At 35.9% G+C, this 23,637-nt stretch overlaps 1 protein-coding gene across 1 annotated transcript in view; it reads left to right on the forward strand.

Annotated features, from left to right (window-relative positions):
* Positions 1–23,637, forward strand: part of scn5lab (sodium channel, voltage gated, type V-like, alpha b) — a 162,440-nt gene that overhangs the window by 80,800 nt on the left and 58,003 nt on the right. Inside the window, 3 exon segments of the mRNA XM_084398457.1 lie at positions 3,457–3,695; positions 10,175–10,348; positions 11,121–11,477. Of these exon segments, the coding sequence (XP_084254583.1) occupies positions 3,457–3,695; positions 10,175–10,348; positions 11,121–11,477 (770 nt within the window).

The following is a 23,637-nucleotide window of genomic DNA, read 5'->3' on the forward strand; positions in this document are numbered from 1 at the left end:
CGACAGATGACAAAATTGAAGCAAACGTAGAATAAACAGAACAGAAAGATATCACTTTCATAGCGATTTTTCAGGTGATGAACGATAAAAACACTGACAGCCAATCAGAATCCTCCTGACTTTAACGAGCTCGAGCATTTAAGACGGACAGACGACAAAATTTTTGTGCACTTAAAAAAACCCAGTACACTATCATCTGTCGATGTAGACACACATATAGTTAAGATTTATTTTTAGAGTTTTTGCCTTCATTATGATAGGACAGGAAGCAGACAGGAAAGGTCAGGAAAGATTGGGAAAGTCCACGAGTCGGGACTCGAACTCGGATCGCCTGAAGCGCAACGGCGCTATATAGACACAAATACAGTTATCACTATAGTTATTATCCTTTATGTGAACGAGTCTTGAACCTGAGTGGTATTTTTTTCAGGAAAAGCATAAGGATACTTCCTCAAAAGTCGATCGGAGGCTGTTTTGTATCGTACGGCTAGTGTGCTCTCCTGACTAGAGGACACCACTGCTCATGAAATGTCATTTATGAACAAAAATGGCCCATATTTTTGAGTCTTTTCTGGACTCTTGATTGGTCAGCACAAAAGTTGCTAACAGAAGAAGGCCTGAGCTCACAGGGTCTGAGTTTAGACCTGCTAGCGTAAGAAAATGCCAATCCTCATTATCACGCATGTGAAAGCTGACACGGCAGGACAGCAGCAGGCCGAATTTACTGTAATGAGCACGTTATGTCAGATGATGCTTACATACGTGTATGATAGATTGCTAGCTTCCACTCACTGATTTATATAAGTATGCTGACACTGGATTAGCCATATTGCAAAAATACTCTTAAGAAATAAGTAAAAGTAAAAAAATACTTGAAAAAAAAAAAGTTTTCACCATGTTTTTATTGTTCAGGGCCTGTATTTTAAACTGCGTACTATTTTAACCATTCCAATATAGATATTCGCATAGACTATTTGTTATGACAGAAGTAAATTAATGTACACAAATAAACAAATCAAATCTGTGATTTTATAATAATAATAATAATAATAATAGTATATATTATTATTTGTACATGTTGTGTAAATATAAATATATGCCTAATATAATAATAATAAACACTGAATAATAGTACTAATAAATAAATAAATACAATTAATGAATCCTTTTTTATATATATTTAAAGAATTTTTTTTTTCTCATTTAAATAAATAATTAAAATATTAAATTAAGTTATTTAATTTATAATAATTATTCTAATTAATTAATTAAAATAATTCTTTTTTTATAATTTAAATAAAAATGTATTTTGAATTATTTAAAAAAATATATTTTTTAATAATTATTTGTTTTTAGAATTAAAATATATGAACACAATATTAATTTATTTATTTTGAATTATTTAAAATTATTTTTTAAAACAGTTATTTATTTCTTATAATTTAAATTAATAAATACACTATTAATTAATTAATTTATCCTGAATTATTTGAAAAAATTATTAAAAAAAATATTTTTTATAATTTGATTAAATCAATATACTGTATATAAGATAAAAAAATAATAACAATTCTCGTAATCCAACATTAATACAAAAACACAATGTTACACATGTCGTGCTCAGTTTGGTTCCTGCTGTGTTAAGGTGAGGATGGTGTAAACTGAAGGTCTGTTTGTTGGTCAGTTTCTCTTGTGTTGGATGAAATAAAGCCTGACAGGTCGAATGAACCTGCTGTGGAGCATCACACCACCTCAGCTTCTCACCGCACGAGTTACTGGCACATTACTGACGCAGAGCCAAATCTAGACCCGCGAAGTGTCCGTCTCTGTCTCGTTTCTCATTAGAACACTTACAGGTTCCTCCGAAACACACATCCTCACTTATCAAGTGTGATTCAACCTCAGTAGGGTAGAAAAACAACATGCTAACCTTTCACTGTGACCTTTTCATGTGGTGCTACAAGCCACGACAATTGCAACGCTGAGCTGTAAATTATGTTTACATTGTCTAAATTTAGTCTAAAAACTGATTTTTGGCTTTTAACATTTGAATAGCATTGCCAAAACATCTTTTATTTACAGTCAGATGGCTAAATAGACAGTGACATGAAGCCTCTAATGGTTTATTGCTTTATTTACGTCATTTTTTTATTTAATTTGTTCACCCAAACAGGTAAACAATCCATTCTTATATTATAGTACACTTTAGAGCATTAATATCATGTATACAATCCCTCTTACCTGACAGAAATCAGTAAAATGAGAGTCCTGAGACACAACAGCAACAAACTATTTGACCATGATCACGAACACTAGACGCCTGTCAATCATTGTGCACTTTCAGGTTTGCTGACATTGGATTGGCTGACATGTGTTTGGGGGGCGGGGTTTAGGAGGTGGATATGTACAAAATGGTTGAAATTAGTAAAATGGCTGAAAAAGCACCTTAAAGTTGGTTTTAATAAGAGCCACAAAGGATTGTGTGTGTTCTGATGCAACAGAACAACCTTTTTAAGTTTCTCACTGGTGTTTTAACACCATTAGTGCTCAACAGAGTAATCTGAATGACTTATTAGCGCTGGGCAACGATTAATCGCATCCAAAATAAAAGTTTGTGTTTACATAATATATGTGTGTGTACTGTGTATAATAATTTTGTTACATATGCATGTATATATTTAAGAATTTTTTGCATGTATATATTGTATATATATTTATACATAATTTATATTATATATAAATATAAATATTTTATATATAAATACCACATTTTTCTTAAATTTATTCATGCATATGTGTCAAAATAATTATAAAATAATTATACACAGTACACACACATATATCATATACACAAACTTTTATTTTGGATGCAGTTAATCACAATTAATCGTTGCCCAGCACTAATTATAATTCAATTCAATTCACATTTATTTGTATAGCGCTTTTCACAATACACATTTCAAAGCAGCTTTACAGAAAATGCATGAGTCCACATTACAATTTAGAGAGTTATCAGAGGAGACTTTCTAAGTTATGTATTTCAGAAATGTACATATACAAAATCACAGTTAGCGAAAAATGTAATAATTTAATGCAGAAACAATGAGCTCATTGAAGTAATGAATACTTGTTTGTTGAGCAATGATTATGAGATTTGTTGATTCAGAGTGAAACATCAAGAACTACAGTACATTTATTCCAAAGCGACTTACATTGCATTACAAGGTACACATTTACATTCTTATCAATTCTTGCTTTGCCTGGGAATCGATCCCATGACCTTGGCGTTGCAAGCGCCAGCACTCGACTGTTTGAGCTACAGCTAAAAGAAGCTTGGAGAAGCCCGTACAGCCGAATGAGCCTGTGATGTCTGTGATGTTGTGATGTCTGTGATGTTGTGATGTCTGTGATGTTGTGATGTTGTGATGTTGTGATGTTGTGATGTTGGTGTCTCAGAGCTGGAGGAGGCGCAGCAGAAGTGTCACCCGTGCTGGTACGCGTTTGCACACAAGTACCTGGTGTGGACGTGTTGCCCTCGCTGGATGAAGCTGAAGGAGTGGGTGAAGATCATGGTGATGGACCCGTTCCTGGATCTGGCCATCACTATCTGCATCGTCCTCAACACACTCTTCATGGCTCTCGAACACTATCCCATGACGGATGAGTTCAACCGGATGCTGTCTGTGGGGAACCTGGTGAGTACCACTGATTTACTCATGATTTACTCATGATTTACTGATAATTTACTCATGATTTACTCATGATTTACTGATGATTTACTCATGATTTACTGATAATTTACTCATGATTTACTGATGATTTACTCATGATTTACTGATGATTTACTCATGATTTACTGATGATTTACTCATGATTTACTGATGATTTACTCATGATTTACTGATGATTTACTCATGATTTACTGATAATTTACTCATGATTTACTGATGATTTACTCATGATTTACTGTTGATTTACTGATAATTTACTCATGATTTACTGATAATTTACTCATGATTTACTGATGATTTACTCATGATTTACTGTTGATTTACTGATAATTTACTCATGATTTACTGATAATTTACTCATGATTTACTCATGATTTACTCATGATTTACTCATGATTTACTGATGCAACAAGATATAACAATGCTGTCTTAGTGTTAAAAACAATTACATCATGTTAACATGATATAATATACATGTCCGTGTATGTCAAATATTATATTATATTTCGTTATATTATATTAATTTCATTATTATATTATATTATATTAATTATATTATATTTCATTATATTATAATATATCATATTTCATTATATTATATTATATTATATTGTATTATATTATATTATATTTCATTATATTATATTAAAATGTTTTCAGTATATCTACCTTTATTTAAATGTACACTACTGTTCAAAAGTTTGTAGATTTTTTAATGCTTTTGAAAGAGTCTCTTCTGCTCACCAAGGCTGCATTAATGTGATCAAAAATACAGTAAAATTGCTAAATATTTTTACAATTTAAAATAACTGTTTTCTATGTGAATATACAGTAAAGTGTAATTTATTCCTGTGATCAAAGCTGAGTTTTCAGCATCATTACTCCAGTCTTCAGTGTCACATGATCCTTCAGAAATCACTCTAATATGAGGATTTGATGCTCAAGAAACATTTATGATTATTATCAATGTTGAAAACAGTTCATATTACAGTATATTGTGGAAATGGATACATTTTACTTAGTAAGGATTCTTCGATGAATAGAAAGAAAAGCATTTATTTGAAACTTTTGTAACATTATAAATGTCTTTACTGTCATTTTGATCAATTTAAGGCATTCTTGCAGAATAAAAGCATTATTTTCTTTAAAAAAAAAAAAAACTGACCCCAAATGTTGGTGTGTACATTTAAATTATATATAAAAATTATTATGATCAAGACATTAATATTAAACAATTACAATGACTCCTGATATTTCTAATAGCAATCTAATCAGGCTGTGACTGTAAATAGGAAAAGACAAACATTTGCCAAACCTGTAATATTCTTGCATAAAAATGTCCAATTTAATAAGCAGACGTTGATATCCCCTCTATCTGTAACGCTGCTGGAAGGTCACGTTTAGCACATTGCATTGTGGGAAAGGGCACATTGTGACTGCAGAATAGTGTAGTTAGAAGAGAACATGCTGTCCATGAGTCACATCAGGACTGAGATCGATGCGAGTCTCTGTTCACTGAGCTGTACAGGTGACAGTCCACTCGCTCACGACCTCTGACCCCTGAGGATTACTGACACACAGTCGTGCTGAAGTGAAGCTCACTGAGGATGGCCACTCGCCTCATCTTCTGCTCGTCTGGCATATATGTTGCAGGCTTTTAAAAAGGATTCCTTTATTGTGCCGACATGTCCTGTATTGACATTGATGAGAATTCTTTCATGTTTCGCTTACACAGAAAACTGTTGATATATTATTTCATATATTTATTTTATTTCAATTAGTTGTAAAGGCAACTTTTTTTTTAATAATTTTTTTTATTTAATACAATTATTATTATTATTTTTTTTTATTTATTTTTTTATGAAAACTATTTTAATATTTTTAGTTAACAATGAGTAGAATAAAGATCCACATTGTTTGCCGTGTCACGACCCCGACTGCTAAATTTAATGTTTAATTTAAATTTTATGTGATTTCCCCCCCCCCATTTTTTCATTTTTTACAAATATTTCTATGTATAGCTGTAATTAATTTCTATTTCAGTTTTAGTTTTGATAATTTTAGTACTTTAAATTATTTTATTACAGTTATTTGCAACATTTATAATTTTTCTTATAATATATATTTTATTTTAGTTCAGCTTTATTTCATTTAACAAAATATTTTAATGAAAAACGTTATTTATTATTTATTTATAAAGGTTATATAAAAGTTTTCTTATTGGTGGCAAAGACATGAGATTTGATTTGATTTGTTGTGTCAACATATCCTGACGCTGGTGTGAATGTGAACTGATGCATGTTTGACTTACACAGCATTTGTTGCTTTGAGAGAGAGAGAGTGTGTGTGTGTGTGTGAGAGAGAGAGAGAGAGAGAGGCAGACAGGCGTGAGTCACGCGTGTGTTAGAGTGTGTTATGTCACAGCTACTGAGGGTCAGAGGTCACGTGTTGTTTGTAATCTGTGTTAGATGGAGAAACACACACTGACGGGTGGAGAGACGCTCCACAAACATTCCTTTCTCCTTCATCGCTCAGGAGTCTTCATGTAGAGCTCAGATCTTTGGCTCCTAAAACTGCTTTTGGAGGAATAAAAGTGATTGTTAGTGTTCATGTGATGAAATTACAGAGCTATAAAGTTCAGATCGTTTGGAAATTATATCAGAATCTCTGGCTTGATTACGAGCGGTTTATTCTCATTGTTGTCATTTGAGATGAGATTTCAGTTGAGTGACTTTTCTCATCTTTCTTAAAAAGAAAATCAATTCTTAGTTTCATAGTAGAGTCAGTGTTGTTGCAGTTATAGTATTTATTCATATTTTATTTAACTTTTATTTTCACTTTTCATTGTCATGAGCATGTCATATTTAATTTTAATTAATACATTTAATTTAATTAATCAAATTGAATTGTCATATTTACATTGTATGTTATTTTTTGTAAAATTTCTATTTAGCTTTTTTTATTTCATTTGTAGTTTTAGCAATTTTAGTACTTCAGCTTATTTTAAAATTCAACATATTCTTTTAATATTTATTTTATTTTATTTCAGCTTTATTTCAATTAACAAAATATATATTTTTTTGTTTATAACAAGTAAATAAAGATCCATATTAATCCATATAAATTTAATATTTAATTTTAATCGTTACATGCTTTTGACATTTTAAGTATTTTTTAAAAAAAATTTCTATTTAGCTTTCATTTATTTTTATTTCAACTTCAGTAATTTTAGTACTTTTGTTTAATTTTAGTTTATTTATTTTTCTTATATACAGTATATTATATTATATTGTATATAAAAATATACATTTGTCATGCCCTCCACGCTTTTTCAACGTATTTTAATTATAAAATCACTTAATGACTCATAAATTACAGTATATATTATTATATTATATACATTTCCTTCTATGTTTCTATCGCCGTGTCCAGAGCGCGCCTGAGGCGTTTGATTGTTAGTTTCAGAAGTGTCAGCTGTCTCAACAGACAGGATGATGATGTCATTTCCTGTGTCAGCTGTCTCATCAGACACAGTGATGATGTAAATAAATGATGATGTCGTCGGTGTGTGTCCGTCACTCTGAACACTTCAGAAATGGCCAAACGCCTCCCGGCTCCACGTTCAGTTCACTCGAAAAACTGCCGTTGTTTCAACCCAACTTTGGGTCAAATATGGACAAACCCAGCCGTTGGGTTACATTTTTGAATTACATTTTCATTCATTCATGTATTTATTAAGCACCGATAAACACCATAGTGCTGTACAAATAAGATAAAACAATGAAAGGAAACAAACAAAAAGTAAAAAGAAACAATACAAAATAAAATCAGCAAATTTAACATACAAAGTTTAAAAAGCCAAAGTAGAAAAAAAGATTTGAATTAAGATTTAAATTAACAGAATTTGACATTTTCACAGATAAGGGGATATTTTTAACCCAGCGTTTGGGTTTGTCCATATTTGACCCAGAATTGGGTTAAAACAGGCCAGCATGTTTCCGAGTGTGTGCGACTCTCAGGGATAAGATGAGTTAATTGCTTCATGGAGATGTTAATGTGTGTTTGAGAGGTGAAGCTCAGTCACGCTGAGTCTCGTGTGTCAGCGCAGCGGCTGTCAGTGATGTTCACATGATGATGATGATGATGATGCGTCTGTATGAATCTGTTATGCTCACCATCTCTTCGTCAGCGATATGAAAATGACTCACTATAGACTGGATATCAAATCTCCTCGAGGGTGAATCTCAGTGGAAGATCATGTTTTACCCCAAAATCAAAAGTCAGACCATTTAAAATGAACTGAAATAAAATAATTTAAAGGCAACATATCTCTATATTTATATTTTATCTCAATTTATTTATTTAAATTATCAAAGCAATTTTGTAATAATCAACTATTAAGCACTTTATCCAAATGTTTTATTATTAAAATTCATTATTTTTAAATATTATTTTAATAAAAGTATTTAATAGTACTATTTATTGTGATGTGTTTAAATTATGCTGATTTTAATAAACAAGTACTAATTTGTATTTCTAAAATTTGTACAGTTATACAGTAAAAATACTACATTACAATAAAGAGAATTATTTAAAAAAAAACCGATTAAAATGTACAGGTTCAACACACACACAAAAAAATGTGCTTTAATTGAGGTTCATTACATAATACATAATTTTTACCTTGTGACTTGATAATTAATATAATAATATAAAAAAAATTGTTTTGGTCGGGTGAATTGCGTGTTTTCATGAGAATCACTCTCAGAGAGGATGAAGATGTCTTTCCAGATCTCTGTTTATTGTTTAGATGAAAGCGTTCATTACGGGACGCGAGGCAGAACCAGAGACGGTGTTCTGGTCTGTTCATCTTCACAGTGTGTGTGTGTGACGTATCATAGTCACATCCACACGCGCAGATACAAGATACAAGAAACAGAGCAACTCTCATATGTGACCCTGGACCACAAAACCAGTCACATGGGTAAAACATCATCTGAAAGCTGAATAAATAAGCTTTCCATTGATGTGTGGTTTGTTATGATAGGACAATATTTGGTCGAGACACAACTATTGAAAATCTGGAATTTGAGGGTGCAAAAAATCGAAACATTGAGAAAATCTCTTTTAAAGTTGTGCATTTATGTTGGCGATTGTGCCGCATTCACTCACACAAATACATGTTTTATATATTTATAAAACATTTTATATATTTTATATCTTTACTTAATATCCTAATGATTTTTGGCATAAAAGAAAAATCGATAATTTTGACCCATACAATGTATTATTGGCTATTGCCACAGATATACCCGTGCGACATGTGACTGGTTTTGTGATCCAGGGTCACATATATAAAAGACCCAAAGCAAGCAGCAGACCTGCCGTAGATATACACACACACCTGTATATAGGTGTACACACACATATCTCAGGATTCTGCAGGATCGAACCGCCTGTCAATCACAAAGTTCTACACTTGCCCCGCCCCCTTGCATGCCTGTTTTATATTTATATGTATATATATTGGCTAATTTAATTATGCTTTCAGCTGCCAATAATAGTATAGTACTCAGAAGTACATAAAAAATAAGTAATAAATATAATTTAAAGAAAAAAAATTCAGTGCTACTTTAATAGCAGTAATAGTTTTGCAGCAATGTAGTATTCACAACAAAGACAATCACAATAAATATTTACTGTTTTTTCAAGCAAATCTACATCTGTAGAAACTAATGTAAATGCATTCATTCAAGTTTGCATGTTTATATACATTCATTTACATATATACATTTACTTATGTATTGACATGTATATATTTATTTATTGTTTATACATTCATTTATTTACATTTATACTAGTGATGTCAAATCGATTAATCGCATCTAACATAAAAGTTTGTAAAAATATAACGTGTATACACACACACACACACATATTTACAAACTTTTATGTTAGATGTGATTAATTGCAATACGTTTGTTTATACATTCACATGTATATATTTATTTGTTTATACATTAATTTATTTACATGTATACTAGTGATGCCAAATCGATTAATCGCATCTTACATAAATGTTTGTTATATATATATATATATATATATATATATATATATATATATGTGTGTGTGTATGTATATATACATAATATATATACACACACACGCACACACATTATATATTTACAGATCTTTATGTTAGATGCGATTAATCGATTTGACATCACTAATTTACACATTTGTTTATACATTCACATGTATATATTTATTTATGTAAAGATGCATATAAATATAATCATTCTTGTAGCTCAAACAGTTCGATTGGGTTCGATTTCCAGAAAGTGTATAGCATTGAAATGCTTTGGATAAAAGCATCTTCCACATGCATAAACGTAAACAAAGTACATTGTTTGAAAACATAAACTTGATGTTGTTGTCAGGTGTTCACGGGAATCTTCACGGCTGAGATGGTGTTGAAGATCATCGCTCTGGACCCGTACTTTTACTTTCAGCAGGGCTGGAACATCTTCGACAGTCTCATAGTGAGTCTGAGTCTCATGGAGCTGGGTCTGTCCAACGTGGAGGGTCTGTCCGTCCTGCGCTCATTCAGACTGGTAAAACACGCTTCTATCTAGAGCTGCACGATTAATCGGTAAAAGATCGGGATCTCGATTTAAACACCCGCTTGATCTCATTCCTAAATGACAACGATTCACGTCTGCGTTGGCGCTGAGAGCAGTTGTCATGTATGGGTATGAAACAGCTTCTTTTCAACCACACAGTTTCGTTATATCTGTGAAACAAATATTCAAATTATCATAGAAGTATGATACAATACAAGTTTATAGTTAACATACAAACATTGATGTTTACAAAATTAAGCAAATCACCGTTTGAAAGTAACTTAACGCTTCAAATAACAATTGTATCGATTACATAGTTACACCAGTAGGTGGCGACAAGTGACTATTAAAAAAAGTATTTGGCATTGAATCGTTCATTCAAAATATTTGTTTAAAAAAATGCTGATTCATCCAGTAATGAAACAATTAAGTACTCATAAGTGAGTCGTTGAATCATTCATTCAACCCATTTTCTAAAAAATATTTAGATTCAGATTCATTAAACATTTTAAATAGCCAGGAATAATTACACTTTGATCTAATTTCAACACTAATTTTTACACTAATTTACTAGATCCTCTAGTAAATTAGATGTTATATTGTTTAGTTGTCTGTTCAGAATCGCGATCTCAGTTTTGAAACCAAAAGAAATCTTGTTTCTAAGTTTATCCTGAATCGTGCAGCTCTACTTCTAACTGACTGACGAGTTTCTGTCACATTCGTTTGTTCTGTTTGCAAACCGGCTCTTCTCCTTCTCCTCCAGCTGAGGGTCTTCAAGCTGGCGAAGTCGTGGCCGACTCTGAACACGCTGATCAAGATCATCGGGAACTCTGTCGGCGCTCTGGGGAATCTGACCCTGGTTCTGGCCATCATCGTCTTCATCTTCGCCGTGGTCGGCATGCAGCTGTTCGGGAAGAACTACGAGTCGTGTGTGTGCAAGATCTCCAAGGACTGTACGCTGCCCCGCTGGCACATGAAGGACTTCTTCCACTCGTTCCTCATCGTGTTCCGGGTCTTGTGTGGGGAGTGGATCGAGACCATGTGGGATTGTATGGAAGTGGCCGGTCAGCCGCTCTGTATTCTGGTCTTCATGCTGGTCATGGTTATCGGGAACCTCGTGGTAAGTTGTTTCTTTAGCTGTGTCCCAAATGATGCACTATACACTATGCACTTATACACTGTAAGAAAAAAGGATGTGGACGTCGAAGATCTCAAAAATTAAAGGGATAGTTCACCCAAAAATGAGAATTAGCCCATGATTTACTCACCCTGAAGCCTGGTGTATATGACATTCTTCTTTAAAGGGGTGGTATAATGCCCTATTCACAAGATGTAAAATAAGTCTTTGATGTCCCCAGAGTGTGTGTGTGAAGTTTTAGCTCAAAATACCCCAATGATATTTTAATATAGCATGTTAAAGTTGTTACTTTTTGAGGGTGAGCAAAAAATTAACGTTTTTGTGTCTGTCCCTTTAAATGCAAATGAGCTGCTGCTCCCGGCACAGGGGGCGGAGCTTCAACAAGTCGTGTCCTTTTACCTCACACACACATGCACTGAACATTTCTAAACTTTTAGCCTTTTATGTTCAAACCGGAGTCAGACAATGATGGAGAGACTCGAGAAGAAGTGACAACATGTAGAAGCAACAGGACATTTCTGAACGTTTAGTTGAAGAATTTATGTAGCTTATGTGTAGTTATCTTCTAGTCATTGATTAGCATATTCTGTCATGATAATCTATAAATCGTGTTCCGGGGGCGGGGTTTATGTAAATTTTAGGGTAAGTGATGTCACTAACCCGGGAGGAATGTCCTGTAGTCTCTACCAGCCGTTTGTTGTAGTCCTTAAAAAGCCATTTCTTTAAAAGCAAATATCTCCCTTTGCTCTGAACTTTGAGCGTCGTAACTTTGCAGATGTTGTTTATGCTCAAACAGCAACATTACACACTAACTCAAGTCAAGTCAAGTCAAGTATATTTGTATAGCGCTTTTCACAATACAGATTGTATCAAAGCAGCTTCACAGTATTAAATTAAAATAATACAACAAGGTTTGTTTCTAGTGGAATTTATTGATAAAATCAAATTAGATATCCAGAATATCCCCAACTGAGCAAGCCAAAGGCAACAGTGGCAAGGAACCGAAAAACTCCATCAAGTGACCTAATAGTGTCCTAAAACTCCATCAGGTGACCCAATGGAGAAAAAAAAAACCTTGGGAGAACCCAGGCTCAGTCGGGGGCCAGTTCTCCTCTGGCGTTTATTAACTAGAGGCCGGATTGTAATTTGAACTGTAAGATTAAAAATATTATATGAATGCCTGGCTGAAGAGATGCGACTTTAATCTAGTTTTAAACTGGGAGAGCGAGTCTGAGCAACGAACAGTATCAGGAAGGCTATTCCAGAGTTTTGGAGCTAAATGTGAAAATGCTCTCCCTCCTTTGGTGGTTCTGGATATCCTAGGTATGACCAAAAGCCTTGAATTTAGTGATCTTAAAGAGCGCGATGGATTATAGGGCGATAGAAGATCCGTTAAATAGACTGGAGCTAAGCCGTTTAGGGCTTTATAAGTCAGTAGCAATACCTTGTAATTAATACGGAACTTTATAGGTAACCAATGCAGTGATGATAAAATCGGTGTTATATGATCATATTTTCTTGATCTAGTAAGAACTCTAGCGGCGGCATTTTGGACTAACTGTAGCTTGTTAATTGAGGATGCAGGACAACCGGCTAATAAAGCATTACAGTAATCTAGTCTCGAGGTCATGAATGCATGAACTAACTTTTCTGCATCAGAAACTGATAGCATATTACGTAGCTTAGCAATGTTTCTAAGGTGGAAAAAGGCGGTTTTTGTAACATATGAAATATGATTTTTGAAAGACAGGTTGCAATCGAGTATAACACCCAGGTCTTTTACTGTAGAGGATAAAGTAACAGGACATCCTACTATATTAAAGTTGTATTGCGAGAGGTTTTGTGGGCGGTTTTTTGAACCGATGATTAGTACCTCTGTTTTGTCTGGATTTAATAAAAGAAAATTACGCGTCATCCAATCTTTTATATCTTTAACACACTCTGTCAATTTGGATAATTTATCGTTTTCATCCGGCCGTGATGAAATATATATTTGAGTGTCATCAGCATAACAATGGAAACTAATTCCATGTTTCCTTATAATATTTCCAAGTGGCATCATATATACTGAGAATAATAGAGGGCCTAACACAGATCCCTGCGGCACTCCATAGTTTACTGGAGTTATGATCGATTTTTCTCCATTTAAATAGACAAAATGGTAGCGGTCAGATAAGTATGATCTAAACCAGCTTAATGCTTGTCCTTGAACACCAGTATAATTTTGTAGTCGATCTAAGAGTATTGTGTGATCTATAGTATCGAACGCAGCACTAAGATCAAGTAAAACTAGTATTGAGATACAGCCTTGGTCAGAAGCTAAAAGTAAATCATTTGTGATTTTAACGAGCGCAGTTTCAGTGCTATGGTGCGGCCTGAAACCAGACTGAAACTTCTCATAGATATCATTTTCTTGCAAGAAAGAACACAATTGAGCGGACACCACTTTTTCTAATATTTTAGACATAAATGGAAGATTTGAAATGGGTCTAACTAACTAAAGTTAGAAAACGAGTTTAAGACGAATACAATAGGAGTTATATTAAAAAATATCCTGGCTCTTCCAAGCCTTTTAATGGGAGTCAATGGGTATATTTTCTTGGAAGTCCATCAAATAAAAGTGCTTGAAACGGCTCTGGCGAGTTAATAAAGGTCTTCCGAAGCACAGCAATGTGCTCGTTTAAGAAAAATATCCATATTTAAAGCTTTATCGACTAAAATAACTGGCTTCAGGGTGAGTAAATCATGGGCTAATTTTCATTTTTGGGTGAACTGTCCCTTTAAGTTTATTACAGCATAGCAGTAATAGCGTACAGACAGCACTTCAGATTCAGAGTCAAAAAGAATGCAGAATAAACGTTCCACACTTCGTTTTCCCGGTTAAAAAAGTGCATCATCCGGGTAGTTAAAGTGCACTTTTTCTTTTGGGAATTTTCAGTGTGAACGTACTACTCGCACTACTTACACTACAAAATGGCGTAGAATAGTGCACAAGTATGCGATTGATTTGGGACGCACCTTTTGTTGAGGTGATTATGTGTTTATATTGTCTGCTGTCTCTCAACACTCGTGTCAGACGAGCTTCATAAAGCACCACTGTTATAACCGCTGTTATTATTGCTGAGGGTCATATTTGCATCTGATTAACTCAAGACTCATGAACTCTGTTTGAAATTCGTCCACGCTTGATTAAAATGATGTGAGGAATACAAACTGATAAAGTCATTAAAATAATTTCTTTTGATTTGGATACATACCTACATAATGAATTAATCTTTTATTTGAAAGACCTGTGATGTATTCATTATTTAGTGGGCGTTTTTTTTTTAATCAAAGTCTTCATGTGCAATAATTGCACCGTGAGCGTCTGGGGTGAATTGTTTTGCTCAGTGGCTCATGGGTAATTGATCTCAATAACTCACCAGTTCCTGCAAAGCCCCAAATGTGAGATGTGAGTGTTTGCGTTTATATCACAGATCCTCTTAAACATGTCATGACATGAGAAATCTAATTTGTTTCATAGCTTAAAATGTCCTTATTATGAATTAAGTATTTATTTAATCAAGCTCCAAAAACAGCTAATTTTGATATTGCAGGATCTGTGACATCACACTGGCAAATACATTTGCATATGCCCGCCTGCAGAGCAAGACAGTGACCAATAGTTATACATCATCGCACCACAGGCCCCGCCCACTGGCGTTCAGTCGCTTAACGGCTGATATTTACGTACACTGGATGTGATTATAATCACTGATGCTGTCTACACTGATACAGTATACAGTTTCTGACGTCTGTCGACAACAAGACAAATGGAGGAGTGAAAGAACTTTCGCTGAAATGTGTGATTTCCAAATGTGGTCTCCAAAAGGGTTTCCAGTGTGAGTTCAGTAAGATTTTGTTGAAAGAAGTCTGCTCACCACGGCTGCATTTATTTGATCAAAATACAGTAAAAAATGTAAAGTGCCCTATTTTAACGATCTGAAACGCAAGTATCAAGCGCGAAACGCAAGTAACTTTGTGGGCGGGTCTCGCAAATCTAAAAGGGGTTGGTCTGAAGTAGCTTCATTACTCATAGGTGTGGTTTGGGCGTAACGTGAAATAAACCAATCAGAGCGACATCTCACATTCCCTTTAAGAGCAGGCGTGCTTGTTCCATGGCGGATTGCTATTATAACGGCGGATTTGCCAGGAGCGGTTCACAGCCGAGGAGACCGACCCCGTAAAACACAGAGAAGTGACATTGGGGACTGAGAAACACACACAAATTTGCTTCGGTTAAACAGGCGTATGATAATTTGGGTAAATGTGTAAGCTAGATTTATGCCTATTTTTTCACATCTTCATGGACACCACAATGATTTCCCTTGTGTATTAATATTTTTCCTTGTAATAATGTATGGTTTGCAAAAATGAAAACTGCTGCTTCTGTGTAGATGAGAGAAGCAAAGTGTATGTGTGTTGTGCACACGCTACATTATGGCCAAGCATGCGCCCTTAAAATAGCATCTGAAAACGCGCCACTGACTTTAGACGAGGTTTCTCCTGGTCTGTGGTGGAATTGTTTTCTGAAACTGCAAAATAGCACCAGGGAACGTTTGCGCCGGAACACGCCTCCTCTTTTCTCTGAACCGCCCCCGGGAGCGCAAGTTCATTCCCTAATTTACCGACGTGCGTCTGTGGAGGGAAAAGTCTGCTGTGCATCGGGTGCAAAATACATGCGATACATGCGTCGCTGTACAAAGTCAGTTGCGCTGGGTGCAAGATGGGGCCCAAAATGTTTTTACAATTTTAAATCAGCTGTTTTCTATGTGAATATATAGTAAAGTGTAATTTATTCCTGTGATCAAAGCTGAATTTTCAGCATCATTACTCCAGTCTTCAGTGTCACATGATCCTTCAGAAATCATTATCATATGATGATTTGCTGCTCAAGAAACATTTATGATTATTATCAATGTTGAAAACGGTTTCATATTTTTGTGGAAATCGTGATAAATTTTTATTTTCAGGGTTCGATGATATAAAGAAAGCTCAAAAGTACAACATTTATTTGAATGAGAAATCTTTTGTAACATTCTAAATGCATTTACGGTCACTTTTGATCAATTTAATGCGTCCTTGCTGAATCAGAGTACTAAAGAAAAAATTTACTGAGATTTTATCATGTTTAAATCCATTCTGCAGGTTTTCACCCACAGAAAATATGCTATATATCTTTTTATTTGATTTGATTTTATTTTAATTTGGATTTGACAGATGACATAATCCAAAGGATAGCATGTTAAAGTGTAAACACTTATTTCCAACATATCAACCCTGAGATCAGTAGCAAACGCAAACCCTGCGAGAGTTTCTCCATGTGGAGTCTAGACCGTGTGCAGGACTGTAAAAGAAGTGTGCAGACTGATTGCATCTGGGCCTGTTCATAAGATATTGATATTGCATAACAGAGGGTTTGGTACAGATGGAAGAGAGAGTTTCACCAGAGCGATTAACACATGCAAATGTGAACCGGGGGAATTGAGGCTGGACGAGTACCAGGGCTTTTCCATCTTCGCTGCCTTTAGAGACGCTGTTATGAGGAAAGAATCACCTCCGATACACTGACGAGCATTTCAGAAACACTGCAGATGTGTGGCGTCGCTCGAATGCTGTGACCTGATCTTTCCTGCATGATTTCATTTGCATACAACAGTTAAAGGTCAAATATTTGTACCTTTGTTACACCATCGATATTTTTAGATCATCCCGACTTGTCACTTAGAGACTGTGGAAGTATTTGCAGGGACCATGGGGCGCGAGGCGGTGTGCGCTGGGTAATGTGTTTTAAATTTGCACACAATGCATTTGAATTGCAAACAATCCAGTGGTTCATTTGATTATACTGAGCCCTGTTCTGAGTGCTGAAGTTAATATGCAGTGCACTATGTATATTTGGCTAGAGACCTTCCTAGGCGGTATTTTAAGGCATCATGGGCACTTTGACGGAGGATGACAATGTAATGCTGCCTTCTTTTGGAAAAATTCTGTGTCTGTCCCTCGTGTCAGGCGTTATTTACTTCACTTCCCTCATTTGTTTCAGTGTTTATGACTATTAGTTAAGAATGTGTGTGTGTGTGTGTGTGTGTGTGTGTGGTCTTGTTTAGAAAATAGCTGACTGTAATAATCTTAAACATATGCTGATTTATTTGAGCAATTGAGTTATTTTATTTTATTACTAGTATACATGGTAGTTTTTATTGTAATAAATTATAATTTAATAATCATTTTAAATCATTTAAAATTAGAGCTTGTAGTGCTATGAATTGATTAATGCTGATCTGGACAAGATGATTTCCATATTTCATATTCATGTGATATGATTTTTTTTATGTCATGTGATATGTACATAATGTCAATATAATTTTTAAAAAGGCTAACATTTTTTATTAAAAATATATATTGTTAATAAATAATATTAAGAATAAATATTACTTTTGTTAAAAAAAAATCTCCAACGTGAAGATTTATTTTAGCAAAAAGTTTATTTTATTTTATTATATTGATGATGATGATTTCATTGATTTTATCAGATGATTTTAAACACTGTTTTAAAGTAATAAGAATGATAATTTGGGGGAATTAAAAAAAATTATTCAAAATATATTTTTTCATTTTTATTTCGATTATTGCGTGAGATATGACCCGGGCATTTCTTGATGATATTCACAAACAGTGGCTGTTTTATTCAAATAAGCTGGTTTAATAGCGTGCCGTTTGTGTTTGCGTTTGTTCGACTGTGGGAATGTGAGAAAGCCATTAGAAACGCTCATAAATCTTCATTTGTAGTTGACTGAACAGCCAAAATGTCAAATACCCCTAAACTGCACCTGTAGAGTGTTAAACGCTTATTCAAGCGCTCGTTTGTTCTCCTCCGCGTTCACAGAGCAGAATTATTCATATTTACATCATTAAAGGGGGTTTGATGGGGATCTCCAGCGTTTGATGTGAAGAACAGGTGTCAGGATTCTGTACAGGACGTGTAAATACAGCGGCATTACAAGCCACCGCTGAAGCTGCCGGTCGGAACACACACACACATACACACACACACACACACACACACACACGTCAAGTTCACTGGAAGGCACTGATGTTGGGTTGGTTTGTAGAGGCTCCCAGGTAAACAGATCAGGGTGACCTATTCTTAGAGTGTGTGTGTGTGTGTGTGTGTGTGGACTCAGTCATCACTCCAGATGGATATGGACACACTGGTATCGATGCACCTGTGTGGATAATCAGAATTATTCAAAGCGCGGCCGAGTAACTGGAGAGGTGAAATTGATGTTATCAGATCTCGAGCTGCTCAGGGTTGCGATGACAAATCCATAACTCTGTTCCAGAAACCCAGAGCTTCTGTGTCTCGCGGAGACTCGAGAGCGACTGACGTCGAGTGCACTACATAGGCAGCAGGGATGCGTTAAAGTGACAGTAACGGCATTTTTATAATGTTACAAAAGATTCTTTTTCAAATAAATGATGTTCTTTTGAACTTTCTATTCATCAAAGAAAATGAAGTGAACTTGAAAAATAAAGTGTGTGCATGTGCGAGAGTGTGTGTGTGTGTGTGTGTGTGTGTGTGTGTGTGTGAGTGTGTGTTTGTGAGTGAGTGAGATTGTGTTTGTGAGTGAGTGAGTGAGTAAGTGTGAGTGTGTGTGTGTGTGTGTGTGTGTGTGAGAGAGTGTGAGTATGTGTGAGTGTGTGTATGTGTGTGTATGTGAATGAGTGAGTGAGTGAGTGTGAGTGAGTGAATGAGAGAGAGTGTGTTTGTGAGTGAGTGTGTGTGAGTGAGTGAGTGAGTAAGTGAGTGTGTGTTTGTGAGTGAGTGAGTGAGTGAGTGAGTGAGTGTGTGTGTGTGTGTGTGTGTGTGTGTGTGTGTGTGTGTGTGTGAGAGAGAGAGTGTGAGTATGTGTGAGTGAGTGAGTGAGTGTGTGTGTGAGAGTGAGAGAGTGTGAGAGAGTGTGTGTGTGTGTGTGTGTGTGTGTGTGTGTGTGTGTGTGTGAGTGAGTGAGTGAGTGAGTGAGTGAGTGTGTGTTTGTGAGTGAGTGAGTGAGTGAGTGTGAGTGAGTGAGTGTGTGTGTGTGTGTGTGTGTGTGTGTGAGAGAGAGAGTGTGAGTATGTGTGTGTGAGTGAGTGAGTGAGTGTGTGTATGTGTGTGTGTGTGTGTGTGTGTGAGAGAGTGTGAGAGAGTGTGTGTGTGTGTGTGTGTGTGTGTGTGTGTGTGTGTGTGTGAGTGAGTGAGTGAGTGAGTGAGTGAGTGAGTGAGAGTGAGTGAGTGTGAGCATGAATCGGTGTCAATATAGTTGCTGTTTCACATCTTGTATAGAAAGAACTCGGGTAAAATGAATCTTTGCTTTGCTTTTTATGGCTAACGATACATCAGGCAAAAGCACAGCTGATTCACTTAATCAACAAGTGTGTGAGGTCAGAGGTCACACTGTGACTGAACATCTGTTCCTGTAGACCGGCTCTAATCGCCTCAACTAGAGGGACTGGGAACCAAATCTTCTGGGAGTGCGAGTCGAGACAGAGTGTTTGGTCTACTTTAGTTCTATTCGCTTTTACCTCGGAAGATTATTGAGACTGAATATTTCATGATCAGAAAAGAGCTTTTATATCATGTGAATTTATTGCTATACTATAATTTCTTAATAGGCAACAACTTTATGCAAGTAACATGAACGCAGAAGCTTATATCTTAGCAAGCTTGATTTCACGTGTACATTACCATTCAAAGGTTTGGGCTCAGGAAGATTTTTTTATGCTTTTGAAAGAGTCTCTAGTTCTGCTCACCAAGGCTGTTCTTTTTTTAATCACGAATTTTGAAATATTTTTACATTTTAAATCAGCTGTTTTCTATGTAAATATAAAGTGTAATTAATTCCTGTGATCAAAGCTGAATTTTCAGCATCATTACTCCAGTCTTCAGTGTCACATGATCCTTCACAAATCACTCTAATATGATGATTTGATGCTCAAGAAACATTTATTATTATTATTAATGTTAAAAAAAGGTCATATTTTTGTGGAAAGTGATCAATTTTATTCTTAAGGATTCTTTTACGAATAGAAAGTGCAATGAACAGCATTTATTTAACTTTATAAATGCCAGTTTTGATCAATTTAATGCATCCTTATCAAACATATGACACAATGCAAGTGTGTTTTTGCTCTTTTCTTTTAGCTAGTGGTGTGTTTGTGTTCCTCATGCCATCCTTTGACTGATGGACACATTTGCCACCTGTTGTTTCGTCAAAGGTGGCGTATGATAATGCTAGTCATCTGTCTGAGGTAATGCTGTATTTTTAAGCTGTATCTGTGCGTGGGCTCAGCGTTTAGTGGAGTTCACCTGCAGAACGAGCTCATGTGTGTGTGTGTGTGTGTGTGTGTGTGCAGGTGTAGCGCTGAGAAGCTCCAGCTAATGATCCTCGGTTAGACTCGATCTCCTTCCCTGTTACTGAAGCGTAACGCAGGTGTGTGTGGACTGTGGGAATCTGGACACACAGCTTACAGCTCATAGAAAAGACTCATGGGATGTGCCCTATGGCCTAAGTCATACATCACCGTGACGTCATCATGTCATCATAAAGTTATTTTTGCTGGAACATCAATTTAAAATGGTTTTATGTTTTAATAATCACGTTAATGACTGTGATGATCCAGTGAATGAAATCCATCCGAGGTTAAATCAGGTCGATCCTAACTGATGAATTCACTTCTTCTTTTTATTTGGAACGTTGCTAAGGTGTTGTTCTGGGCGGTAGCTAAGGGCTCTGAGTGTTCTCTAGGTGGTTGCTAAGGTGTTCTGGTGGTTACTGAGGTGTACTAGGTGGTCTGGATGTTGCTAAGGTGTTCTGGGTGGTTGTTAGGGAGTTGCTAGGATGTTCTGGGAGGTTTCTCGGTGGTTACTTAGAGGTTGCAAGAGTGTTCTGGGTGGTTTCTAGGAATTTGCTAAGGTGGTCTTGGTGGTTGCTAAGGGGTCTGAGTGTTCTCTAGGTGGTTGCTAAGGTGTTCTGAGGTGTACTGGGTGGTCTGGATGTTGATAACATGTTCTGGGTGGTTTATAGGATGTTGCTAAGGTTTTCTGGGTGATTGTTTAAGAGTTGCTAAGGTGTTCTGGGTGGTTGTTAGGGAGTTGCTAGGATGTTCTGGGAGGTTTCTCGGAGGTCACCAAGGCATTCTGGGTGGTTACTTAGAGGTTGCAAGGGTGTTCTGGGTGGTTTCAAGGACATTGCTAAGGTGTTCTTGGTGGTTGCTAGGGAATTTATGAGGGGTTCTCTATGGTTGCTAAGGGGTCTGAGTGGTTTCAAGGACATTGCTAAGGTGTTCTTGGTGGTTGCTAGGGAATTTATGAGGGGTTCTCTATGGTTGCTAAGGGGTCTGAGTCATTTCTAAGTGGTTACTAAAGTTTCTGGGTGGTTTCTAGGATGTTGCTTAGATGTTCTGGGTGGTTTTTAGGGGGTTGCTAAGGTGTTCTGGGTGGTTTCTATGGAGTTGCTAAGGTGTACTGGGTGGTTTCTATGGGGTTGCTAAGGTGTACTGGGAGGTTTCTATGAGGTCACTAAGGCATTCTGGGTGGTTGTTAGGAGGAGGCGAATGTCTTCTGAGTGGTTTCTAAGACATAGCTTGTTTTTGATGGTTTGTCAAGGTGTTCTGGGAACTTTCTAGGAGGTGGTTACTATGGTGTACCTGTTTTATGGTCCAGCATATGAAAATGGTGCGTCTGGTCACTAAGTGTGTGTTTACATGACAACAATGTACTAAAAAGAGAAAAGTTTTTCCTTTGAGTTTTTCGCGTACAGACGACAACATTGTGAAAATGATCCCCGTTCACGCGGATCTGCAAAAACGACTAAAAACGCCAGGCCAGTAGGTGGCGATGTCACTTTGTAAAGAAACATATCACACGCATGTGTATGACGACAAAGTTTTCACCAATTCGGGTTTTTGTATCTTATATGGAGACCATTACAGTACCGTTTTCAAAAACTTGCACTTTAAAACTTTGTAAAGTAACAACACGCCTCTCTTCAACAACCACATAATTGGAGGATTTATCTCTGGAGCACAAACACACACTCAACTTTAATACTTAGTGCTAGAGGTTACTGAGCAATCACAGTAGCGATGTTTGCTTAGCAACCCCCAGAAAATGTCATTTAGCGGCCTGATTGTGCTGTGCTGGTATTTTATCAGAACACATTGCTATAAATGGGCTCCTCCTGGGTTGAAACTCAATGGCATCATTAGCTTTCATGGGCTCTTAATGTTTTATGGAGTGCATTATTTCATTAGCAAGGCCTTGAGTGGCCCTCAAGAGCTTTATTGCTCCGACTGCCATGGAGCTCCAGATAAACAGGATGAGCATCAATCATGTGGCTCCGCCCTGGAATATAATGGGCTCAAATACACAGCGTCCCGCGGACCGCTGCACTTCAGGGTTCAGAGATGCACTGCTGTGACTCAATGTTAATGAATGTAAATAATAATCAGTGCTCTTAATTGAAGGGGAAGGTCTTCATAAACCCAACAATAGAAGAGAGAGCAAAAACATGATGAAATGAGAGAGACATGTTATCTTATAGGGATGTGCCCGAAGCCGAATACGTTATTCGAAAAAGGCTTCAAAATAGAGCTGCACTATTCTGGATTAATTAAGAATCACAATTTTTTTGTTTTAAACAGAGATTCTCCCACGATTCTGAGCAGACAACTAAATAAAATAACATGTAATTCACTACACGTTCTGACGAAATATCAGTTTGAGTGAATGGTTCAATGACTCACTCTTAAAGACTTGTTTCATTACTGGATGAATCAGCGTTTTTGAATGACTCTCTTGAATGAATGATTCAATGAATGATTCAATGACTCATTTAATGACTCATTTATAACGACTTCACTTGTTTCATTACTGGATGAATCAGTGTTTCTGAATGAATCTCTTGAATTAATGATTCAATGACTCATTTATAACGTCTTCACTTGTTTCATTACTGGATGAATCCGTGTCTCTGAACGAATCTCTTGAATTAATGATTCAATGAATGATTCAATGACTCATTTATAACGACTTCACTTGTTTCTTTACTGGATGAAT

This window comes from Rutilus rutilus, assembly GCF_951802725.1.
Source record: "Rutilus rutilus genome assembly, chromosome: 24".
Classification (NCBI taxonomy): Eukaryota; Metazoa; Chordata; class Actinopteri; order Cypriniformes; family Leuciscidae; genus Rutilus; species Rutilus rutilus.